Below are 20,473 nucleotides of genomic sequence, written 5' to 3'. Positions count from 1 at the left end.
GCCCCCTTCTGACCATTTCATTTTCTGTCCTCTGTCCTTCCAGCAACCTGGCAAGCAATCGCATTGGCAGCCTGGAGTCGGGAGCATTTGATGGCCTGTCCCGGTCGCTGGTAATGCTTCGCTTGAGCAAAAACAGGATCACCCAGCTTCCTGTGAAAGCATTCAAGTTACCCAGGCTGACGCAACTGTGAGTATAGAAACCTGCACTTTAATTAAGGTTAGCCAAACTCTGTGGAGGCCAGCGTTCCCCATGGACCTCATTCCAAATGCGACCCCTTCCTCACTCCCCGTCAGGCTTTACATACGCCGTCATTAATGGCCTTGTGGCGACACCTAATAAAAGCAAATTAGAAGCCGGGTCTGGTGCCTGTGGGCTGCCTCAGGTTGCTGAGAAAAAGATCCACTGAGGATATACATGCTTGTCCTCACTGGCACTTTGCAAAATGAAATGAGGAGTCCTGCTGGTGAGCTGATCCTGGCTAATGCTTAGGCTGTGTGGCTTGGGTTATTTATCTTGGGGTTTTTTGTGTTGGTTTTTTTTTTTTTTTTTTAATTTTTTTTTTTAATGTTTTTTATTTATTTTTGAGACAGAGAGAGACAGAGCATGAACGGGGGAGGGGCAGAGAGAGAGGGAGACACAGAATCGGAAGCAGGCTCCAGGCTCCGAGCCATCAGCCCAGAGCCCGACGCAGGGCTCGAACTCAAGGACCGCGAGATCGTGACCTGAGCCGAAGTCGGACGCTTAACCGACTGAGCCACCCAGGCGCCCCATTTGTGTTGTTTTTTTTTAAAGTACCCATAAAATCTGTACCATGGTGGCTCAGTCGGTTGAGTGTCTGACTCCTGACTTCAGATCAGGTCATGATCTTATGGTCTTGGGATCAAGCCCCGCATTGGGTTTCACACTGACTGTGGGGTCTACTTGGGATTCACTCTCTCTCCCCTCTTGTCCCTCTTCCTCACTTGCACATGTGTGCTCTCTCTCAAATTAAAAAATCTGTACCGTGGACGTTATGGTGTCCCACACTTTTTGAGCAGTCTGAGAGGAAATTAGTGTAGACCGAGATGGACCGTCTCCATCTACTATGATTTTTTTTTTTTTTTTGAAGAAAGCATTTATTTGTTTAGTTCTTTGATATCTGAGGCCGAATGCTCTCCTAAGATGGCACAGGGTTGGATTCAAGAAAACCTGTTTTCCAGAGCCTGGTGGACCGTTTGTTCCCTGGTTTTTCATTTTCCTGTATTCTCTTTGTATTAGAAGAGAACGTTTCAGGAAAAGAAGCTGATATTGGAGACTGGGTTTAAACAGAACGCACCGATTGTTCGGGGCCAGATTTGGTAGCAAGACGGTGTGCCCCCCACCCCCCAGAGCTCTCACTGCCTGTGTTGTGCACACGTGTACACACACACACACACACACACACACACACACACACACCCCACCCCCCCTCATTAGATCCAGGCTCTGACTCTGCTCTCTTCAGCTCTGGAGAAGGTCTCTTGATGCTCGGGAGGTTGTGTGGGGGACAGAGTCATGAGACACTGCAGAAGTATTTGGGGAAAACCAAGGGCTTTCTGGTTAGCTCTGTGTTCTCCCCTCCCCTTCCCCCAGTGTTACTAATGGATCCAGCCCACCCAGATTCCTGAAATCTTTTGGGCAACTGAGGTTTTATCACGCTGGCGTCGGAAGCCGAATGTGTGGGCTTCACTGGTGCGTCAGCCCCCTCCTCGCCCAAGGGCACTGCCTTCTCTCCATCAGTGGGGACCCCGTTCGTGCCTTCAGTGGGAAGCGTCCTTGCCACTTGGCACCCAGTGGATCGGTTTTTCCCGGGGTGAGGCGTCCGGTACGGATTTCTGTTGCTGAGCTGAGAGACACCTCACCTCAGACGCTCACATCCTGAGTCACACCCACCTCCTCACTACAGAGCCATGGAGAGTTGGGGAGGAAGTGGAGCATTTGCTCACGTGGGGGCGCGGTGGGGCCAGCGTCTGGGGAGCCCCGCGCGCTCCTTCCTCCACCAGCTGTGGCCCAGTCAGCGTCAGCGCCTGCGCCTGCGTGGCGGGCAGGAGTGTCCGTAAGACACGTCGCGGCCCCGCTGGGCCATCCTCGCCGCGATTCTCCCGGCTGGGCTTCCGGGCCTGCGTGGGAACGGTGGGAGGCGTCGGCAGGGTGCGTGCCGCGAGCCCTCTGAACCCGCGGTCTTCATCTCCTCAGGGACCTCAACAGGAACCGGATCCGGCTCATCGAGGGTCTGACGTTCCAGGGGCTCGAGAGTTTGGAGGTGCTGAAGCTGCAGCGAAACAACATCAGCAAGCTCACAGACGGGGCCTTCTGGGGCCTGTCCAGGATACACGTGCTGTAAGTGCGACGCCGGGTTCCGGGCACCGCGGGCCTGTGTGTGTTCCTTCGGCCCCCTGCCCGGAGGGGTCACGTCGGACTTCAGCCGGCCCCGGGCCCCCGCCGTGTGGCCTCTGGCCAGGCATGGCTCCCTGTCTTCGGGGACTCTGCCCCAGCTGAGCGTCATCTTCTCCCAGGGTTTGGTCAGGGAAGCAGCTTGGTGAAGGTGGGAGAGGGAGCCGTTTTGCTGGGCTCCACCACCCCCCTCCCCCCCGCCCCCCCCCCCATCCTCAGTGAGCAGCGGGGTGCAGAGTGGGCCCCCACCCCACACCCTCCCCTCTCCCCCATGCTGCAGGAAGTTCCCTGTCTCCCTGTTGGGGATTTGACAGTCTGTCTTGAGATGCAGGTGGGCCTAAAATGTATAGTTCATCCTGGGAGATTTATTTATGTTTCGTGAGCTAATCAAGTCGCTCGGTGCAGATGTTCCGCTTTTATCCAGGGAGCGCGCTCTCCAGACAGATGCGCGCGTCCCCAGAGCTCGCTTGTGCGCCGAGTCACGTAAAACCACAGCAGGAAGACATATGGAGAAGGGCAGGAAAGGCGGCTCTGATCTTCCATTTTTAAACATTTAAATTAGTTTATTTTCAACGGGAAGTAACATACACTCGTAACTGAGTAAAATGAGGGTAAAAAAGCAGCCGGGGGTCCCCTTCCCCTGTCTTCTTCCCCCCAGTTCTGCTCCCAAGGGGCGGTCACTTACAGTCCTTTCCCGGTTGGTTTTTCTTTTCTCTTTTTTTCATTATTTTATGTTTAACTAATCTCTGCAGACAACATGGGGCTTGAACTTAGAACTGTGAGATTAAGAGTGGCACACTCCACCGACTGAGCCAGCCAGGGGCACCCCTCCTTGTTGGTTTTTCTGTGTGGAGTTTTGTTCGTGGTTATTTCCACGTTCCAGGACGTATCCCACTGTGTCTACGTTTGTCAACGGGAGATTTCTTGGGTTGTGGTCAGCGATGTAATTTGCTCAGGACCCCACCCCCTGCCCCCTCCTTTCCAGTCTTACCAGTTACATCACTGTGTTCACATCCTTTGTTATCTTTGCAGCTGAGACAGAGAACAAAAACCCCACATCCGGTTTCATCGGCTCTGCACCCTGCTCGTTTATCCGAAGCGTCTCTGATGAGCGCCTCTTCCCGCACACCCCCAGACCCACACACTTTGTGGGGTGGGGGCATTCGCATTAGCGGTGCCGTCTTGCTGGTCCCCTTCTTCCCGGTCCTTTGATTGGCCTCAGCTCTGTATCTGTTCAGAAACACTTGCCCTTGACGTGCTTACAACTGTCGTTTTGAACCTGGAATCCCAGGGGTTTATGTACTGGGTATGCCGACGTTCAAAGAGAAGGCTCAGAAGAAAATGGAGTTAGCACGTCCCATTTGGTTTTTAGTTTGAGCAGATTCATCCCGTGCGGGGGGATGAGTTGCCCGAGAGGTTATTTATAAACGAGCTCACCTTTTGGGCAGTGGCGGAAAGTGAGATAGACAGGGCGGAACCCGGTTGCCCAAAGACCTTGTGATACTGAACGTGGGGCAACATTGGAATTAGTACCTTTTATGCAAGAGGCCAGTCCAGGACGGTCGTCCTGGGCTAGGGTGTGCAGGGTCGAGAAGCAGCGTAAGAACGTCCTCACCTGACCGACCCAGTGGGGCCTAAGTGCTGGGCCCTGTGCTGAAATTGTGACGCACGTTCTCCTGTGTGCTTCTCGTATCAGCCCTGTGAAGTTGCCACCTCGGGTCTCTTCGTATTATAGATGTTCCCGCCTCATTCACCCAGCAAAGTGGCAAAACTAGGATATCGATCCAAGTAGCCTGAGCCCAGAGCGAAGGTGTCTCTGGGCACCAGACCTGGGTTTGAATTCTGGCCCCTCGCTGCCCACTGAGCTGGGGACTGAATCTTGGAAGTCATACCTCACTCCTCCCTGCCTCAGCGTCACGTTACCTGTCAGATGGGGATAAGAGGTCCCTCCCCCCCACCATTCTGTCTTCTTCTCTTCCTTGAATGGGCTCGGCTGCTGCCGGGCGCGGTGTGCCCGCGTGTGCACCTGGGTCCCTTGGAGTCGGCTAACAGGGTCCCCTTGCCCTCTGAACCCCGAGTCCACTGGGACGCTGGCGGCCCCCCGTCGGGTTTGCCCGTCGTCTCCCGCGCCCGTGTCTGAGGCAGAGGGGCCGCCCTCACCCCCGTGCCCTGTCATTGCAGGCACCTGGAGTCCAACAGCCTGGTGGAGGTGAACAGCGGCTCGCTCTACGGCCTGTCGGCCCTGCAGCAGCTCCACCTGAGCGGCAACTCCATCGCCCGCATCAGCCGTGACGGCTGGAGCTTCTGCCAGAGGCTGCAGGAGTTGTAAGTGTCCCGCCTCGGCTCTGTGCACGGCGACCCCGGGCCTGAGGCACGGCGGGCGCTCGGAGCCCGGGCCTTGTGCCACGTCACTGGGTCATTGACCGCGACAGTGGCACCGCCGGCCCCCCGCTGGACGTGCCGGTGCCCCCCTGTTTCTCAACATGTGCAGAAGACAGGAGGTCTTAGAGGGAAAAAGTCGATCCTCACCATGTTGGCTCTTTCCCTTTAACGCGCTCCAGGTTTCTCAGTTCCAGTTTACTCCACTGTGGTTGTGGGCTTCTTTTTTTAAGAGGATCTGGGTGGATTTTCTTTTTTTCTAGGCTTGACTGTAGGCAAAGAGTCACCCACGGAAATGAACGGCTGTTAAAAGTGCCAAGCTTGTGTCTTGTGTCTGTCTTGACTTCACCCAGCCAGCAAGGGGGTGCTTTAAGCTCAGTGTTGAGTCTTTTGCAGGTGGTGCTTTTGTCTGTCTTTCCCTCTTCTCCCCCTTCCTCCTCCCCACACCCACTGCACACTGACCTGGAGTTTGTATTTCACTGAACCCGTGATTATCTCATGCAAAAACCCATAGTCCCGTCTCTTTCCTCGAACGTACCCTCCTTGGATTTTGTGAGTGTGTGCCTTAGCGTTAACCCTTGAGATTTAGCTTCCAGACATTCAGGGCAGTGCGGCTTGCTCTTCTCTAGTGGTATTGAATGAATGGTTTCTGACCGTCTCCTGCCTCAGGCCATGCGCCCGCCCTCCCACTGCCCCCCTACCTCCCCCACCCCCACCAATTCCCAGGACTGATCTCAGCTGGTTGCTGCCCGGGCCTGAGCCAGGCCAGTGGCTAAGTGAGGAGGCTGTGTGCACCCCAGGTTTTGAGGCAGCCGGTGAGGGAGTGTTCCCAGTGCCCCTCTCTGGCAGGTGGCCCATGTGGAGCGGTCTTTCCCCTTCACAAGGGGCAGAGAGGTCATGGAAATGCCTTGACCAAGCCTGTCAGTTTTCCCGACGTCTGGTAACCTCGGAGCCAGATTTAGGATTGCTTTCCAGCGTTTCTGGTCCTTCCTTTAAGCTAAATGCTTTAATTGCAGGTGAGGATGTAATTTTGATCACTTGCCAGGTCTTTGTGACTGGTAGACACCAGGAATGACTTCTCAGGAGGGAAAGAATGTTACTTCCTGCTGCCTTTAAAAACTCATAAATCTTCTCCGAGTTTATTTGGCTTCTTCCTGTCCCAACCCAAACTTCCCATTTTTCAACGGTGGAGGACTACTAAGTAACAACCCAGGGCCGTGTGGTGTCAAGGTGCATGAGGGCGTGCTGGGAGGAAGGTCTGATTCTGATGCTCGGGGCAGATGTGTGATTGGGGGGGTGTGTGATTGGGGGGATATGTTCCCTGTCCTGCTTACAGGATGTCACGCTTATAGGCTGGCCTGGGTGGGGGCAAGGGGACCGGAGACTGCCGCCCAGGTCGGGCGCACTGTTGTGGGAGGAAGGCTTGTTCCACGCAGCGGCTGGTGGCGCCCTCTGCTGGCCGATGTCGGGACTCTCGCTGGGCTCCCTTGCTCACCGTCAGAACCTCCTGGGCTCCCCGTCCAGGGTCTCGGGCCACTGTCGTGAGTGGTCTTTGATGGCCTGAGTCAGGACCCCCGCACGGACCCCAGCATGAGAGATTGGAACCCTAGGGTTCTGGTGTTGTATGACCTTGCGTCCTCACAGCCTGATCTGCTGTCCGGTCTCCGTGGCTGGCACGAGTATTCCAGGAGCCTAACTGTGTGGGTGTGGGGCCCTGCTGGGTTTCTGGCTGCACGACCACTCTGGCCCTTGGGCCTCGCATGAGCCTGTGCCGCGTTGGTGACGTTTGCTTCCCCCTCCCTTCCCCAGGGTTTTGTCCTTCAATAATCTCACCCGGCTGGACGAGGAGAGCCTGGCAGACCTGAGTAGCTTGAGCATCCTGCGCCTCAGCCACAACTCCATCAGCCACATCGCAGAAGGCGCCTTCAAGGGACTCAAAAACCTGCGTGTCTTGTACGTCGTTCATCGTGGGGTCGACAGAACGAAGGGGTTCCCTGCTGGGAAGGCGGGATAGAGCAAACATGCCACCTTGCCGAGTTCCCTTCTCGTTGCTGTGCAGTCAGATTTGTGCAGAGGGTCCAGCAAAGAACTAGTGGGGCAGAGAAACGTCTCTCGGTCCCCCCGAGGGTGGTGCCGATAGAGGCGACGACTCAAAACCCTGCCGTTACCAAGCGGTAATTCTGCCGTGCCCTTGCTGGGATGCCGGGATCCCCTTGTTGGGAGCAGCCGTGTGGTCCGTCTGTCTAGTCTCGAATCTTCCCCATGTGCTTTCACAACCCGTGTCCAGGAGGCCCAATTTCAAGAGAGGTATCTAGGGCCTCCTCTGTCTTCCCTTGAACTTCAGTAGGGCCATTGAAAAAATAGAGGCACTCATGTCATTTTCTTTCAAATTCCTTATTAGGTGGGGTTGCCAGAAGTTGCTTCAGGATGTTTTCCTGGGAGTTAAGATTTGTCTTTTGTTGGCTCTGGAGAACTTCCAGGCCCCCAGAGAGGGGTGTATGGCTTTCCACAGACAGTCGTAGTAGATCTGAAGCTGCCTTCCCAGTGTGCCCCGCTGCCCGGAGGGCCTGTTCCAGTGTGACAGGAGGCCCTGTGCACTTGCACCTGGCGGGGAGGGCAGAGCGGGCTTCAGTGCTGGGCCGTTGTTGGGGAGTGTGAAACAGCCCGGATGCCAGGCTATTGAAGCCGAGGTCAGCCAGCCTTCGCGCTTGCACGGCCTGAATAACAAGGCCGGGGACATTCAGATTGAGCCAGAAAGAAGAGAAAAGCTTTGGCAGCCAGGGTGAGGAGCTGGGAGACAGGCACACAGAGCGGCAGCCCTGGGTCCCGGCTTTCAGTGTGAAGATAATAAGGAGAGACCCGCTGAAAGGAGAGGTCCCTTCCAGCAGCAGAATCTCAGGGCTCCGAGCCTTCTGCTGTAAGATCAAGGTCAGAAGGAGCACTGTGCCTCTCAGCCGGGGGCCTCCCTCCCTCCTGGCAGTGCTCATTCCTTGTGAAGGCTCCCACGGGGCCAAGAGCAGTGTCCCTTTCTCTTCCTGGCCTGCCTCAGCCAGGGTTTGGCGGAGGAAGGGGTAGGAGCCAAGAACCGTGGGGGGGATGTTGGAGGGGCTGCTGGTGGGGGCAGAGAGGGGGGCTTGGTCGCCAGGTGGGAGCATCGCCTGGCCTGGCGCTGTCCTCTGCCCTGGAAGCCGGTGGGGGGGGAGGGAGCTGAGTCATCTGCCTTGTGATCTGCATTGTTGGAGGAGACTGGGCTGAAAAGTTGGCCTCATCCGCCAACCCTGGCAAGTGGGTCACAAGTCTGACTCAGCGCCCAGATGTCGTCCCTGGCTCCAAGTCCGCGCCTGTGCAGGCCCTGTGAGGAGGGGTGACTCGGGCCTCCGAACCCACTTGCCAGCATGGAGTGGCCCCAGGGAGGACCCTGTGTGGGGGCCTCTTCTTCGCTCTTTCCTCCATGTGCCTTCGGCAGTTTCTCAGTCAAGCCTAGGAAAGGGATTCTGGCTGGTGTGAGAGCAGACAGGAGCCTCAAAAGACCTCTCGGGCTCATTCCCAGTGCCCGTGGTCAGATGCCTGCTCTTGGGGGGTTTCCCATGTGCTGTCTGCACCCTGTCCTTACCCAGGGCCCAGCCCTACCCAACTGGGGAGCAGCCCACGGAGCTGGGGTGGCTGTGAGTTTGAGGCGTGCCTTGGCTTTGCGGGAAGGCCGAGAAGGCCAGGCTACACCGCAAGGCGTGCAGAACGGGGTTCCTGTGGCCCAGTGGCCACACTCGTGTTGGCCGTACGTTACAGCTGAGCATCGGGTGACAGAGCGGGTGTCTATTTTCCCCGCTTCGTGTTAAAGAGGGTCGAGAACTCAGGCTGGATGGTGAGCCTTCTCTCTGTCTCCTCCCTAGGGATCTGGACCATAACGAGATTTCGGGCACAATAGAGGACACGAGTGGGGCCTTTACCGGGCTTGAAAGTCTCAGCAAGCTGTGAGTATCTCGGCCTTGGCTCTTCTGTGGAGGGGGTGCACAGTGCTTCTCAGGCTCCCCCGTGCCGCCTCTTTTGTGGGCCCAGCTGGAGAAGGGCTGGCTCCCATTTATCTTCCTTTGTTTGGGAAGCAAAGTCTGAATAAGAGAGCCAAGACATCCCAGCTTCTCTGTGGCCAGTGGTCTCATCACTGCCCTGGGCGTTGGTTCCTTTGGGGCCAAAGATCCGGTGTTCAGAGGCCTGTTGGATTTTCTGTCCCGCTGAATTTGTGACTGACCGGGAAACGGCTGAGTTTTTTGTCCTGCTTTGCACAAAAGAGTCTCGCCCTGTTACTCGATTCCTAGAAATTGTGTGAGATGTCTAAAGCCAAGTGCCATTGACGGCTTTGAGTCTTTGGTCAGTACTTCAGTTGTCAGTCATAACGTCACACAGAAACAGTCATTACGACAGGTAATGTAATGACTCGTTTTTATTCCCGGTTTCTGATGTTTTTATTTTTTTTTAGGCTCCTGGAGTTGTCAGTTACTGTGCAAGGCATGCGTGTACATGTGTTGTATCTGACAACCAACAACCTCGTGAGTTAGGCTCTGTTATGCAACCTTTTTTGTAGTTGAGGAAACGCGGGTGCAGGGCCTTTGCCCAAGACCACACACTGTGGAGGGTCGGGACCGGCCGGTCTGGCTCTGGAGCCCACACTGTTCTCCCTGAGTGGGCCACTGCAGGAGCCTCTGGGACGGGGCAGGGGAGTCCGAGGGAGTGTCTGGGGCAGACAGAAAGAGGCAGTCACCACTCAACCTCCCCAGGCCTGCTCGAGTGACTGCGAGCTGAGCACAGTACAAGTGTCAAGCAGATACTCTGAAAGCAGCCGCGGGGTGGAAGGTCCTGGGACAGCCTGTTGGGGGTGGGGTGGATGTCTTTCTGTAGAGGTGGTTTTAAAAGTGTGGTTTTTCACACCATTTATACTCAGAGTTCTGAGTAAGATTAGCTCTCTTGGCTGTCTCGGGATTCTCGCTCTTCTCCAGCATGTCTCTGTCTTCCTTTCTCTTCCCTAAAAAAACGCTCTCTCCTCCCCGCCTCCTAGTCAGTTTGCCCGGCAAGCGCTGGGACAGGACAGCAGCTGTGCCCCTGGGGCGGAGGCCTTGCTCTCCGGAGCCTGCCTGGCCAGGTGTGAGTGTGTGCACAGGGGGCGGGGGCGGGGGTGGACGTGTCTCCAGAAGCTCTGCCCTGCAGGGGCAGGGGTGCCTGTGCCGGGACTCCTGGTTCTGCAGAGTCCAGCCTGATGCTGCCGCCTCTTCCCCTGTGTTCTCGCGTCCTTTTACCTGCTGGACCAGGGTCAGCAGCTCTGCCTGAGATCCTAAGTCCGCGGGCCTCCCTTGCTCTGTGCTGTTTGACACAGGCTCCCGGAAGGCAGCGCGGGTTCCGCACCAACCCGGTCCTGAGACTCCAGGGACCTTGTTGAAATACGATACCTCCAGCCTCCTCCCCCCCCCCCCCCCCCCAGCCTCACTGACCAAAATTGTGGGGCTGGCAGGTTTCAAAATAAAGGGAGGACACACATAGTTGGGGGAATGGGGATAGTAGTTGCTTAATCTGATTAAATATGTATAGTCGTTTAGGCGGAACGGTACTGTGGTTACATCGCAAGAGAAAAAAAGAATCCTCTTCCCGGATGGAAAAACAAATGCTGTGATGCCCATGACTCAGGTTCCCGTTCAGCCCGTGGGGCTGGGGAAGGGGCAGAGGACAGAGGTGAAGTAGTGCCAGCACCCCTGGGTGACGAAGCAGGCACCCATGGGGGTCGCGATGCTCCCCCACCTGCCTGTGGTGTGCGGTGTCCTCCCCGGGAAAGGGGAGGAAAGGAAAGCCCACGCTTTGCCGTGATCGTGGCGCGTAGCTTGGGTAAAAACCACTCCCCCGGGTGTATGGAAGGTGTTGAGTAAACGGTTAACGGCAGAGCGAAGGAAGGGACCGGTGCTGCTTGGCTCTCCTCCCCGCCCACCTCCCCCACGCGCTGCCCGGACGCTCTCTTGCGTGGCCGTGGCTGGGAAATGTGGCCCTCACACCTCCCTGCCTTACTGAGCAGCCCAGTGGCAAACGGTCGGGATCCATTAGAAAAGGGCAGCGTGTGAGCACAGGGAAGGGCTGCCTCTCGAGAGCGGTCACGTCACGTGGACTCATTCACGCGGTGGGGCTGTGGTCAGTGTTGGGTCCCTTGGACCTGGTGGGGCCCGCCTTTGAAGCCCTTGGGGTCAGGTCTTCAGGGACCTGAGAATGGGAAGGGAGAAAGTCTTGCCTTCACCCATTCGAGGACCCAGGGTCCTTCCTGTCACGGAAGAGGCCAGATCTAAATTAAAATCTTTGCCGAGAAGGGAACACGGGAGCAGCAGAGCCTTAAAAGGCTTCCCTGGGCAGCTGTGGTGGGTGCTGTCCTGCCCGTAATGTTTCCGCCTGCTGAACACGGCCATGTGGACAGCTCTTCAAACCGGAGCTTCCTGGCAGGGCAAGTGTTACCTGCTCACCTGTGGTCAGTATGCTCACCTCCCACTGGGGGCCCCGTCATCATGTTGGTGGAAGACCTCCTGGGAAGTGTGCACAGCGTCCTAGTATGTGAGGAGGGAGGGAGGCTTTCTGGAACACAGATTAGCAGAAAGAGGAGCAGTTAATCACGTGTGTACGAGGGGTGATGTGAGTGCCTGCCCCGTGGTTCCAGCTCTTTCCATGGCTTTCTTCGGGGTGGGGCCATGACGTGCGCGAAGGGAAGTGTTAGAGGAAACCTGGAATTGGACCACGAGGCCAAGCCTCTCCCGTGAGGTGGGCCTGGGTGGGTGCTGCCCCCCAGCCTGGGCAAGATCGCCCTCCCCCGTGTGTTCACAGAGCAGTGGCAGGGCTCACGGAGTGCTGTTCAGTGTCTCAGGTGGAGGAGAGGTGGGGAGGTGAACGTGAGCTGGACCAGGCCTCCCCTGGCGTCTGCCGGGCGGTGTTAGCAAGAGCTGAAAGGCCTTGGGGAGCACTAGAGATGCACGAAGGAGTGGACAGCTGACTTCCAGGGTCACTGTCCGCGCCGAGGCAGGGGTGTGAGGCACATCAGCCCTGCGGTCCCTTCTCTGGGAGCCCCTGATCTGGGACAGTGGAGTCTCAGCTGCCCACTGTCGTGTGGACAGAATGAGCACCACCCGGCCCGCGGTCCTGGCCATCCGTTCTGCGCATGGATGCCTTTATTGAAACTGTCCCAGTCTGCCAGCTTAAGCCCCAGCCCCCAGATGTCTGCCTAGAGAAAGTAAGGGGCTATTTTAATCCCGCAGCAGGATGATTAGCCCCTACGTAATTGAGAATTTGTTTTATTGCTATTGTTACCATTAGAAATAACAGTCTGCCCTCATTGTAAAAGAGGTCAGTGTGACTAATACGTAATGCATGAAATAAAGCACAGCTTTTTCCTGGATCTGGTTTACGGGAGATTTCACTAAACAGTTAATACATTTTACTAGGGCCTGGAGCACAGTGACCCGGCCTGGGGGATCTGAGTAAGTGAGAAGTTGGCAGGCTCTTGCAGATACTTGGGTTTGGTGCCGTGTGCTGGTGTTTGCTGGGCTAGTTGTGTGGTTAGGGGAAGAGAGTTAGTGTGGCCGCCGGACTTCTGCGTGTTTGGGCTGTGTGTTTGAGGATCAAAGCTTCAGATGGAGAGAGAGTGGAAATACGCAGATTGCCTCCGAGAGAAGGAGCAGTCAGAGGGGTCTTGGACCGTTCCATCTTCCCCGAGGCAGGAGGTGCTGGCTTTGTCCGAAGGCTGCAGGCTCCGAGAGGAGGGGTCTGTTCCTGATCAAGTGGGGGTACCCGGGAGCTCCTGTGGTTGCCCTGCAGGTTCCCCTCAGGCTTTCGGTGCCCTGGAGGGCAGTGGGGCGGGGCGGGGAGCACCTCCTGTGGTATGTGGCACTGGCCTGGTCTGTCTGCACGTGACCCCATCTTCCTGAAGGCGGCATCCTGGGGTTTGTGTAGGTGGTGCCGGGAGCCCTATGCGGGGGGGGGGTGCCGCCTGGGCCGCCCTGCCATCTTTGGTTTTCTTCGAGGCTCCTGTTGCTTTCCTGGCCCTTTTCAGGGAGGGGCTGGTACTTGATGTTTTCCCTCGGGGGACCCCATCTTAACACGGGTCTAGGTGGGATCCCAGACAAGACTGCTGCTCTCCAGAGGCTGTCTGCAGTGCCCTCTTACGAAGCCCCCTCCCAGAGCCGGTGAGATGTGGCAGGAGTTGGCTCCCAGCATTCCCCGTTCCTGACTAGCCCTTTAGGTAGTCTGGCTAGACGTCACGTTGAAGAGCCCACGTGTCTGTCAGCATGACTTTCAGGGGCTCACAGCTGCCCGCACCTACAGGAGGTAGAGGGAGTGCCCCGGTCGGCCGTTGTCTGAGGAGGGAAAACTGGAACACGGATGCTTTTCGTTCCCAGTGTCCAGGCATTCTGGGTGCCCCCCCCCCAACCCCTCATCCCCCAAACAGACTCTCCTTTGGCTTATGTAGCCCAGTGGAGGAAGCCTTCATTTCTTCCATGTGCACTGCAGGGGACGAGAATTTGGTTTCTGAGAAAACTCTTAGGAGTTGCCGATGAAGTTGTGATTGCAAGTGCCGGGAAGTAGGAGCCCTTTCTCATGGGTAGGCGGTGCACGGGTCTGGGTATTAGATAACCTCGGAGGTTGACCTTTTAGGACGCGTCTGCGATTGAAAGAACCTTGGGCCCATGGGCATCATTTAAGATCTGGGCTCTTGCTAAGAGGCCACAGCGCCAGGGCATGCCCTACACACCCCGAGTGGCCTTCTCAGAGGCGGGGGTGCAGCTCCCTGTGGCCACGTCCTGGCCGTTCGGGTATGTCTCAGTGCAAGTCGCTGGGGAGCCGTCTTGATGGGGGCCGGTTTTCCTGCCCTCTTCTTGCCTGCTCGGGGAACCTTCACCCCCACTTTTCAGAAGAGGGTGGCGGATTTTAGTTCCAGTTTTCATTACGTTCCATGACTCTGCTTCCTCTCATGGGAACAGTGATGAGTCCCCTCCTTCTCACGAGGCCCTTGGGTCCTTGGGCACAGCCCGGGCTGGACGAGGGGATTTCCACAAACATCGCAAGGAGCCTTTTCAGGCGAGATGGTGCATCCTGTCATCACGTTAAATTCTCATAAAGATCAAAGCATTTCATTTCAGAAGGGCAAGGCCTGTATACTTCGGACCCGTAGTCTCCACGTAGGTCAGATTTCCACCTGCCCCTCACTGGACAGACTTATCATATGGCACTGGCCTAACTATGTGTTCTCTTTCTCCCGTTCCTCCCTTGTCTCTTCCCATCCGGTTCTGCGTTTTGTTTTTTCCCTGTCTCTGGATGATGTTTGGAAATGGCAGAACTCTGTTTGGAAACAAGATCAAGTCCGTGGCTAAGAGAGCCTTCTCGGGGCTGGAGGGCCTGGAGCACCTGTGAGTATCTCACCAGACCTTCCCTGACCCACAGGCCTGCCAAATGCGGCTGCCGGGGAAGTCTGCTAGCAATTTAATCACATCTTTGTAAACTGAGAAACAGCCTATTTGGAAACGCCAGCTGCTTCCTTCTCGTTATAAGTCAGCTTCAACTTTGGCCTTTATTTTGCCTATGCCAGGAACAGTTAGAGAACACATGGCCGGTCGGTGAGTTCCTAACGAATGCGGCTGCCGACTGGATGGATACCCTCCCCCGTCCCCTAACCCTGTCTCCCCCTGGCGCTGGCTCCTCCACAGGCCCCGGCCTCCCCTTCACCTCTTTGAGGGCGCGCGTTCCTGGCGCAGGCTCCCGGCCCCACTGAAGCGGCTTCACGGGGCCGAGCACACGCTGGGCTCAGCCGGGAGGTGTTCTGGCCTGGTTGTCTCTGAGAGCCCAGGAGGACGAGGGTGATGCCAGCCCGGACACATTTGTGTGGTCACCATCGAGGGCAGATGCCTCTAGTGCTTGATTCTTAGTCTCTTTGGCCTTGGAATCAAGGTGGACCTGAATTCTCTTGATAAAGCTTTGCTTGTTGACTTGCTGAGCTGGCCTCACCGTTAGCTTTGCTGCTGCCCTTCAGGCTGGCTTGGTTCCAAGGTTGTTCCGTGTGCTTGTGCCAGTGTCTGGGAGGGGACAGCCACTTAAGTGGACTTGGGACACGGGGTCTGGGTGGTACGGCCAGCACACTGGGGAAACCGGGACTCTCCCGGAAGCCACCTGAGCCTCTTGGCTCAAACAGGTGGCTGACCTGAAGGGCGCCCAGAGTGTGTGTCCGTACGTGAAGAGTGTTCTTTTGCAGGAACCTCGGAGAGAATGCAGTCAGATCTGTCCAGTCTGATGCCTTTGTGAAGATGAAGAATCTCAAAGAGCTGTAAGTACCCAGGGTTCCAGGGTCCTGGTTAATAGGACTAGAGAATTTGGAGTCAGAAACGCCTTGATTCCATGATGTGTCAATATATGTAACAGATGGGGCTGTTAGCATTTGTGTGTAAGCTGTCTTTTAGAAAAGCAATGCCCCCTGGGGGCTTATTCTGGATCAGGGTCAGCACACCGTTTCTTCTTTTTTTTTTTTTAACGTTTATTTATTTTTGAGACAGAGACAGAGCATGAACGGGAGAGGGTCAGAGAGAAGGAGACACAGAATCTGAAACAGGCCCCAGGCTCCGAGCTGTCGGCACAGAGCCCGACGCGGGGCTTCAACTCACAGACTGCGAGATCATGACCCGAGCCGAAGTCGGCCGCTCAACCGACTGAGCCACCCAGGCGCCCCTCAGCACACCTTTTCTTAAAGGGTCGGGCACGACCTATTTCTTAAATAGGTGGGCACGGCTGTGTGCCAATCAGTTCTTATTTATTAAAAAACAGGCTGGCAGGGCAGGCTGTAGCTTACTGACTGCTGCTCTAGGTGATGTGACATGAACTTTCTTCTAGAAAATGGGCGATCATCCCTGAAATGATGTCAGGGCAAGTTTTCATCATTTAGGTCTGCCTAAAATGGAGGACCTATACTGAGAGTGGCTTCTTTGCCGGGTTTGGTGGCCTGTGAGTGAGGCAGAGATATCTGGGGGGTGGTCACAGGTGACTGTGGACTAGTGATGTGGCTCCCAGCCCACATCTGTTCCCAGGCCTCCACAGCGGTTCATAGGTGGTGGTGCCGCCACCATAGATGTTCACCATGGGCCCCCGGGTCACGGGGTTGGAAGAGCTCGCCTGTGCCCTAGTCTCTGGCAGAGGAGCTCGTCAGGGTGTGCAGGTAGCAACACCCAAGCTTCCTTTCTTCTTCCTGTGCATTAATCTGATTCTGCTGCTGCAAAGTCTAGCTGTAATACTAGTCCCTGAAAGATGTGGCTTTTGGTTCTCAGAAGTGCTGACGGAGGGTAGACGACAGAGGACGGCCATCTGTGCATCCTGAACTCATCCTCATTCCTGAGGCCACTCTTGGTGGCCTTTGGGAGAAGTGGGAGAGTAGGGAGGCGCAGTCCCCATACTTTAAAAGCAAAGCAGGCCCCTGGTGATATTCCTCTGGGTGAGGAGAGAGGAGGTCTTTTAGGCACCTGCCTCATGGCATTTACTTAGCTGTGAGATTCAGTCCTGTTGAGTAGAACTGCTTTCTCCAAAGGGTCACGGTCTTAGAATGGTTAAGTGTTCACTGTGCATTTCTTTCAACTTCTCTGTGTTTGCAACTTTTCAAATATAATGTTGGAAGTAATCTCATTAGATGGGAAGAGGGTATAAGAGAAAGAGGGAAGGACAGGGAGAGAAGACTGCTTCTCCTTAACAATTGAGGTTTTCTGAGATACTTTCCTAGTTGGGAAGGACTGGACCCTTCTAGGCAACTGGGACCCTCCACCACACCCCACCCCCAAAATCTGCTTCGGCGTGGTTCTGGAGGCTCAGCCTTGGCCCCTGCCTGGGTTTCCTGTCGCTCGCTGCACGTACCCAGCCGTGGCTGGCCCTGGGCCCAGTCCTCTGCTGGGAGAAACGGTTAATTCCACTTGGTCATTTTCTTCCTCCGTCTGATCAAGGCAGGTTGTACCGTGCACTTAGTCATGCTCTGGGTAAATTTCCACAAGCGATGATTAGAAACACACTTTGAGTTGGAATCATGAAAATGCACCGTAAGCAAGCAGAGTGATGGGACGGCCGGAGGCAGGAGTCGTGGAGAGCCGCACCCCTGAGCAGCTGACCAGCAGGAAGAGTAGCGGAAATCTGCAAAGCCCCAGGGTTGCTGGCAATTTCTGGTCCAGCCTTTCAACCTCACCTTTGTCCTTAAAGCCATGTGTGCATGTGGAGGGAGGTCAGGGGGTCAGTGTCCTCACTGTCTTGTTGGTCCTGACTCGCTCTTCAGGAAAGCTATCTCTACACCCTGAGTACCTCTTTCTGAGGTCTGGTCTCCTCTGTGTCAGGTGGGCCTCGTTGTGGGAGAGGTAGGACATCTTCAAGCCAGCCAGGCCTACACTCGTGGTGTAAGGAGTAACCCTTCCCACACACATCTGTGACCAAGGATCACTGTCAACTTGGCCTTCCTTAGTTTGCTCCTGTGACCATTCTCCACACAAGTGCCTGAAGCCTCACAGCGATAGCCCAGCGTCTTCCTCTAGAGTCTACTCAGGCTTTCCTGCTGCCGACCCAGAAAGGGGCAGTCGCGCCCAACACTGGCTTGATGGGGAGCTCGTGACAGCGCTTCTGACAGAATTCCTGTCCCTCTGTCACTGAAGCTCAGTGTGTGGTACCTGGCGGCAGCCAGTCCACCCGCCACCACAGCCGACCCGGAGTAGCCCCCCAGGTACTGGGCCGGAACCGGCCACTTCTCAGGCTCAGCTGGCGGAGCCCTCATGCTACCTGGGTAACTCCACAGTACGACAGCCCTCCGGGAGATAGCTCTAAGCACGCAGCTACCTGCCTGTCAAATAAAAATACAAAAATTAAAAAATTAAGGGTAGAAGCCAAATGCTGACCTTTAAAGGTCTGATGTGGGCAGACATCCCAGTTAGCATGGCTTTGAGATCAATTATTTCAGTCTTTGAAAAAGCACTTTCCAAAAGTAATTTTAATAAGATGGCTAATCTGGTAACCATGAGGAACAGGAAGGAAGAGCAGATTTCTGAGGGAAATGGTGGGTGGTGGAGGCTATTGCTAGGATCCTGGCCCATGCGATGCTTGTGGAATTTTTTTTTTTAACGTATTTTTTTTGAGAGAGAGAGAGACAGAGTGTGAGTAGGGGAGGGGCAGAGAGAGAGGGAGACACAGAATCAGAAGCAGGCGCCAGGCTCTGAGCTGTCAGCACAGAGCCCGACGCGGGGCTCGAACTCACGGACCGTGAGATCATGACCTGAGCCGAAGTCAAACACTTAACCAGCTGAGCCACCCGGGTGTCCCTTGTGGAATATCTAAGTACACTTCAGCACCCCTTCTGTCACCGTGTACTTTGTACCTTGTACCAGAGGCGGTTCATGACCGGGGAGCCCGCGTGCCTTCACCCTTGCCATGCGCTGACCTCTGTTAGCTCACAGCCTTGAGGTCTCTTCCAGGAACAGGGCAGCTAGACTCTTCGGTTGACTTATCTTCGAGTGACTCCTCAGGAAGGAATGTCCGCCGAGATGGTGATTCCGATTTCTGTTTAAAAAGCTGATCCTCAGTTGCTGAGAAATGAAAAAGAAAATATTCTCTGTTTTGGTTGGAGCCTCACAAAACCAGTGTTGCATTCTCATGCTCCCTGGGCAGTGGCAATTAACTAACAAGCACTATTTAGGGAGCGGAGCCGAATTCTGCCGGCCTCCTGAGCGGTGCTGTAGAGATCCACAAACAAGAGGGGGCCGCGTTGGCAGGGCTTACGTCTGGACGTAAGAAAACATGGAGCTTGGCCAAATGAAAACTAACAGCAATATAGAAAAACAGCCCTCCTCAGGACCTGAGAGTCGAGAGCTGAGTTGCAGATGAATCTGGAAGCTCCACATAGCTTATCAGGAGGGTGGGAAAAAGCACAGAGGGCACAGTGCTCCTCAGCTCTGTCGGGTGGACAGAGTCTGGAGGAGGTCAGATGGTGCCCCCAGGGTCACACAGGAGCAGTGTGTGCCCGTCTTGGGACGCGTGTGAACTGCGGGCTGTTGGTATGCCGTGGGGTTGTTGAGGCTGGCGGTGTCCACATCACCCGGGAGCTTGTCAGAAGTGCCGCATCTTGGGTTCCACCCCCAGCCTTCTGAGCCAGAGCATCGTTTTATCAAAATCTCCAGGTAGATTATATGTGCTGCTCTGAGTCACTGAAGAGGAACGGAGAAAAATCTCTTCCCTTCCCAGATGGCTGGTGTTGAGGACAGAAGCCGATCGGCGGTGACTGGGGGAGGAGTCTGTGTGCCGAGGGAATATCCCTTTCTGGAGGTCACACCTCACGTGTCCCTTTTGTTTCCCTTTCAGCCACATCAGCAGTGATAGCTTCCTGTGCGACTGCCAGCTGAAGTGGCTGCCCCCGTGGTTACTGGGCCGGATGCTGCAGCCCTTCGTGACAGCCACCTGTGCCCACCCGGAATCCCTAAAGGGCCAGAGCATTTTCTCTGTGCCGCCGGAGAGTTTCGTGTGTGGTAAGGCCGTCCCTGTGATTTTCTTTCCTGAAGGGCGGGGAGGCCAGGAGGAAGTCCTCATTATGGGAGTGATTTTTGTGATCAGAGTCAACCCCAATCCATGGTTCCCACTCAGCTGCTGGATGCAAGTTCTTTCCCGCTGAAACCACACGTGGTACTTACTGTGGAGTCGCCTCATTATGTGGTTCCTGGAGTGCATGCATTTAATGAGAAGGGAGCAGGACTTGGTTCGGTTACAAATCAGAAGAACCGGTTACTGGACGAAAGTTGTGTCATCTCAAGACGGCTCTGGTGCCTGGGTTTAGCTGTGAATTTACTCCGTGTCTGAGGCTGGGGTTTTAATGTGTGTTTTTTTCCAGCCCCAAGAATGGAAGGTTAAATACAGGAAGAACAAGTCTCAGGAGAACAGTTAGTGTCGTAAAAATAATTCCTTGTTGTTGACTTGCACTCTCGCTGTTTCTCCAAACCACTGAAATCTGCACTTGTAGCTATGAGCTCTCTTCTCCTTCTGACTGTTGGAGCGTGGGTCTTGCCATCTTTTGGACCGGGGGTGGTCGCGATCCGGGTTTGGTTGCAAACGGTACAGAAGATGCTGAACGACTGGAGGCTGTGCACACGCTGTGTGCCATACGCCACACTCACGTGGAAATGCGCAGCCTCGTGGTCAGTAAGACGTGGTCAGAGAATGAGACGGATCTTGGAGGGTTTCCAGTCTCTGCTTTAAGCAGGAGCGAGGGTGGGCTTCCCGGGCGTGACCGGAACTCCTGTGAGTGCCTCCTGCCTTCTGTCCTCCCCGGTCTGCCCCTGTGCCCTGGGTGTGGCTGATGATCCTAACCAGGACCTCCCGGAGCAGTGCGGGCAACCCTGTGGTCCACTTCTCCAGCCTCCTCCTTGGGCACGGCAAGAGCCAGTGTGCCTGCTGACGTCAGGATACAAGTGCCCCCTTCCATCATCCACCCACCACCACCTCTGCCAGCAGGCTCGCCCTCCTTTGTGCCGATCCGGTCCAGCGAGAAGCCTTAAAAGCATCCGGTGTTTTCTTAGTGGTCAGTCTTCTGGGAACGTCTGTGCACAATGTCGGGCTCTGCACGCCTCGTGTTCCAAGTAGCACATGATGACTGTGCCGTCCATTGTTCATCACGTA

At 55.6% G+C, this 20,473-nt stretch overlaps 1 protein-coding gene across 1 annotated transcript in view; it reads left to right on the top strand.

The window, feature by feature from the left end:
- The window catches only part of LRIG1 (leucine rich repeats and immunoglobulin like domains 1), a 115,383-nt gene that overhangs the window by 81,867 nt on the left and 13,043 nt on the right, over window positions 1–20,473 (top strand). Inside the window, exons 5-12 of the mRNA XM_081794974.1 lie at window positions 44–187; window positions 2,216–2,359; window positions 4,595–4,738; window positions 6,602–6,745; window positions 8,683–8,763; window positions 14,140–14,211; window positions 15,051–15,122; window positions 19,166–19,329. Coding sequence (XP_081651100.1) covers window positions 114–187; window positions 2,216–2,359; window positions 4,595–4,738; window positions 6,602–6,745; window positions 8,683–8,763; window positions 14,140–14,211; window positions 15,051–15,122; window positions 19,166–19,329 — 895 coding nt within the window. The 5' untranslated portion in view covers window positions 44–113. The remainder of the gene's footprint in view (window positions 1–43; window positions 188–2,215; window positions 2,360–4,594; window positions 4,739–6,601; window positions 6,746–8,682; window positions 8,764–14,139; window positions 14,212–15,050; window positions 15,123–19,165; window positions 19,330–20,473) is intronic.

The sequence above is a fragment of the Panthera onca genome, chromosome A2, assembly GCF_046562875.1.
Source record: "Panthera onca isolate mPanOnc1 chromosome A2, mPanOnc1 haplotype 2, whole genome shotgun sequence".
Classification (NCBI taxonomy): Eukaryota; Metazoa; Chordata; class Mammalia; order Carnivora; family Felidae; genus Panthera; species Panthera onca.
This window is presented reverse-complemented; position numbering and strand designations above follow the sequence as displayed.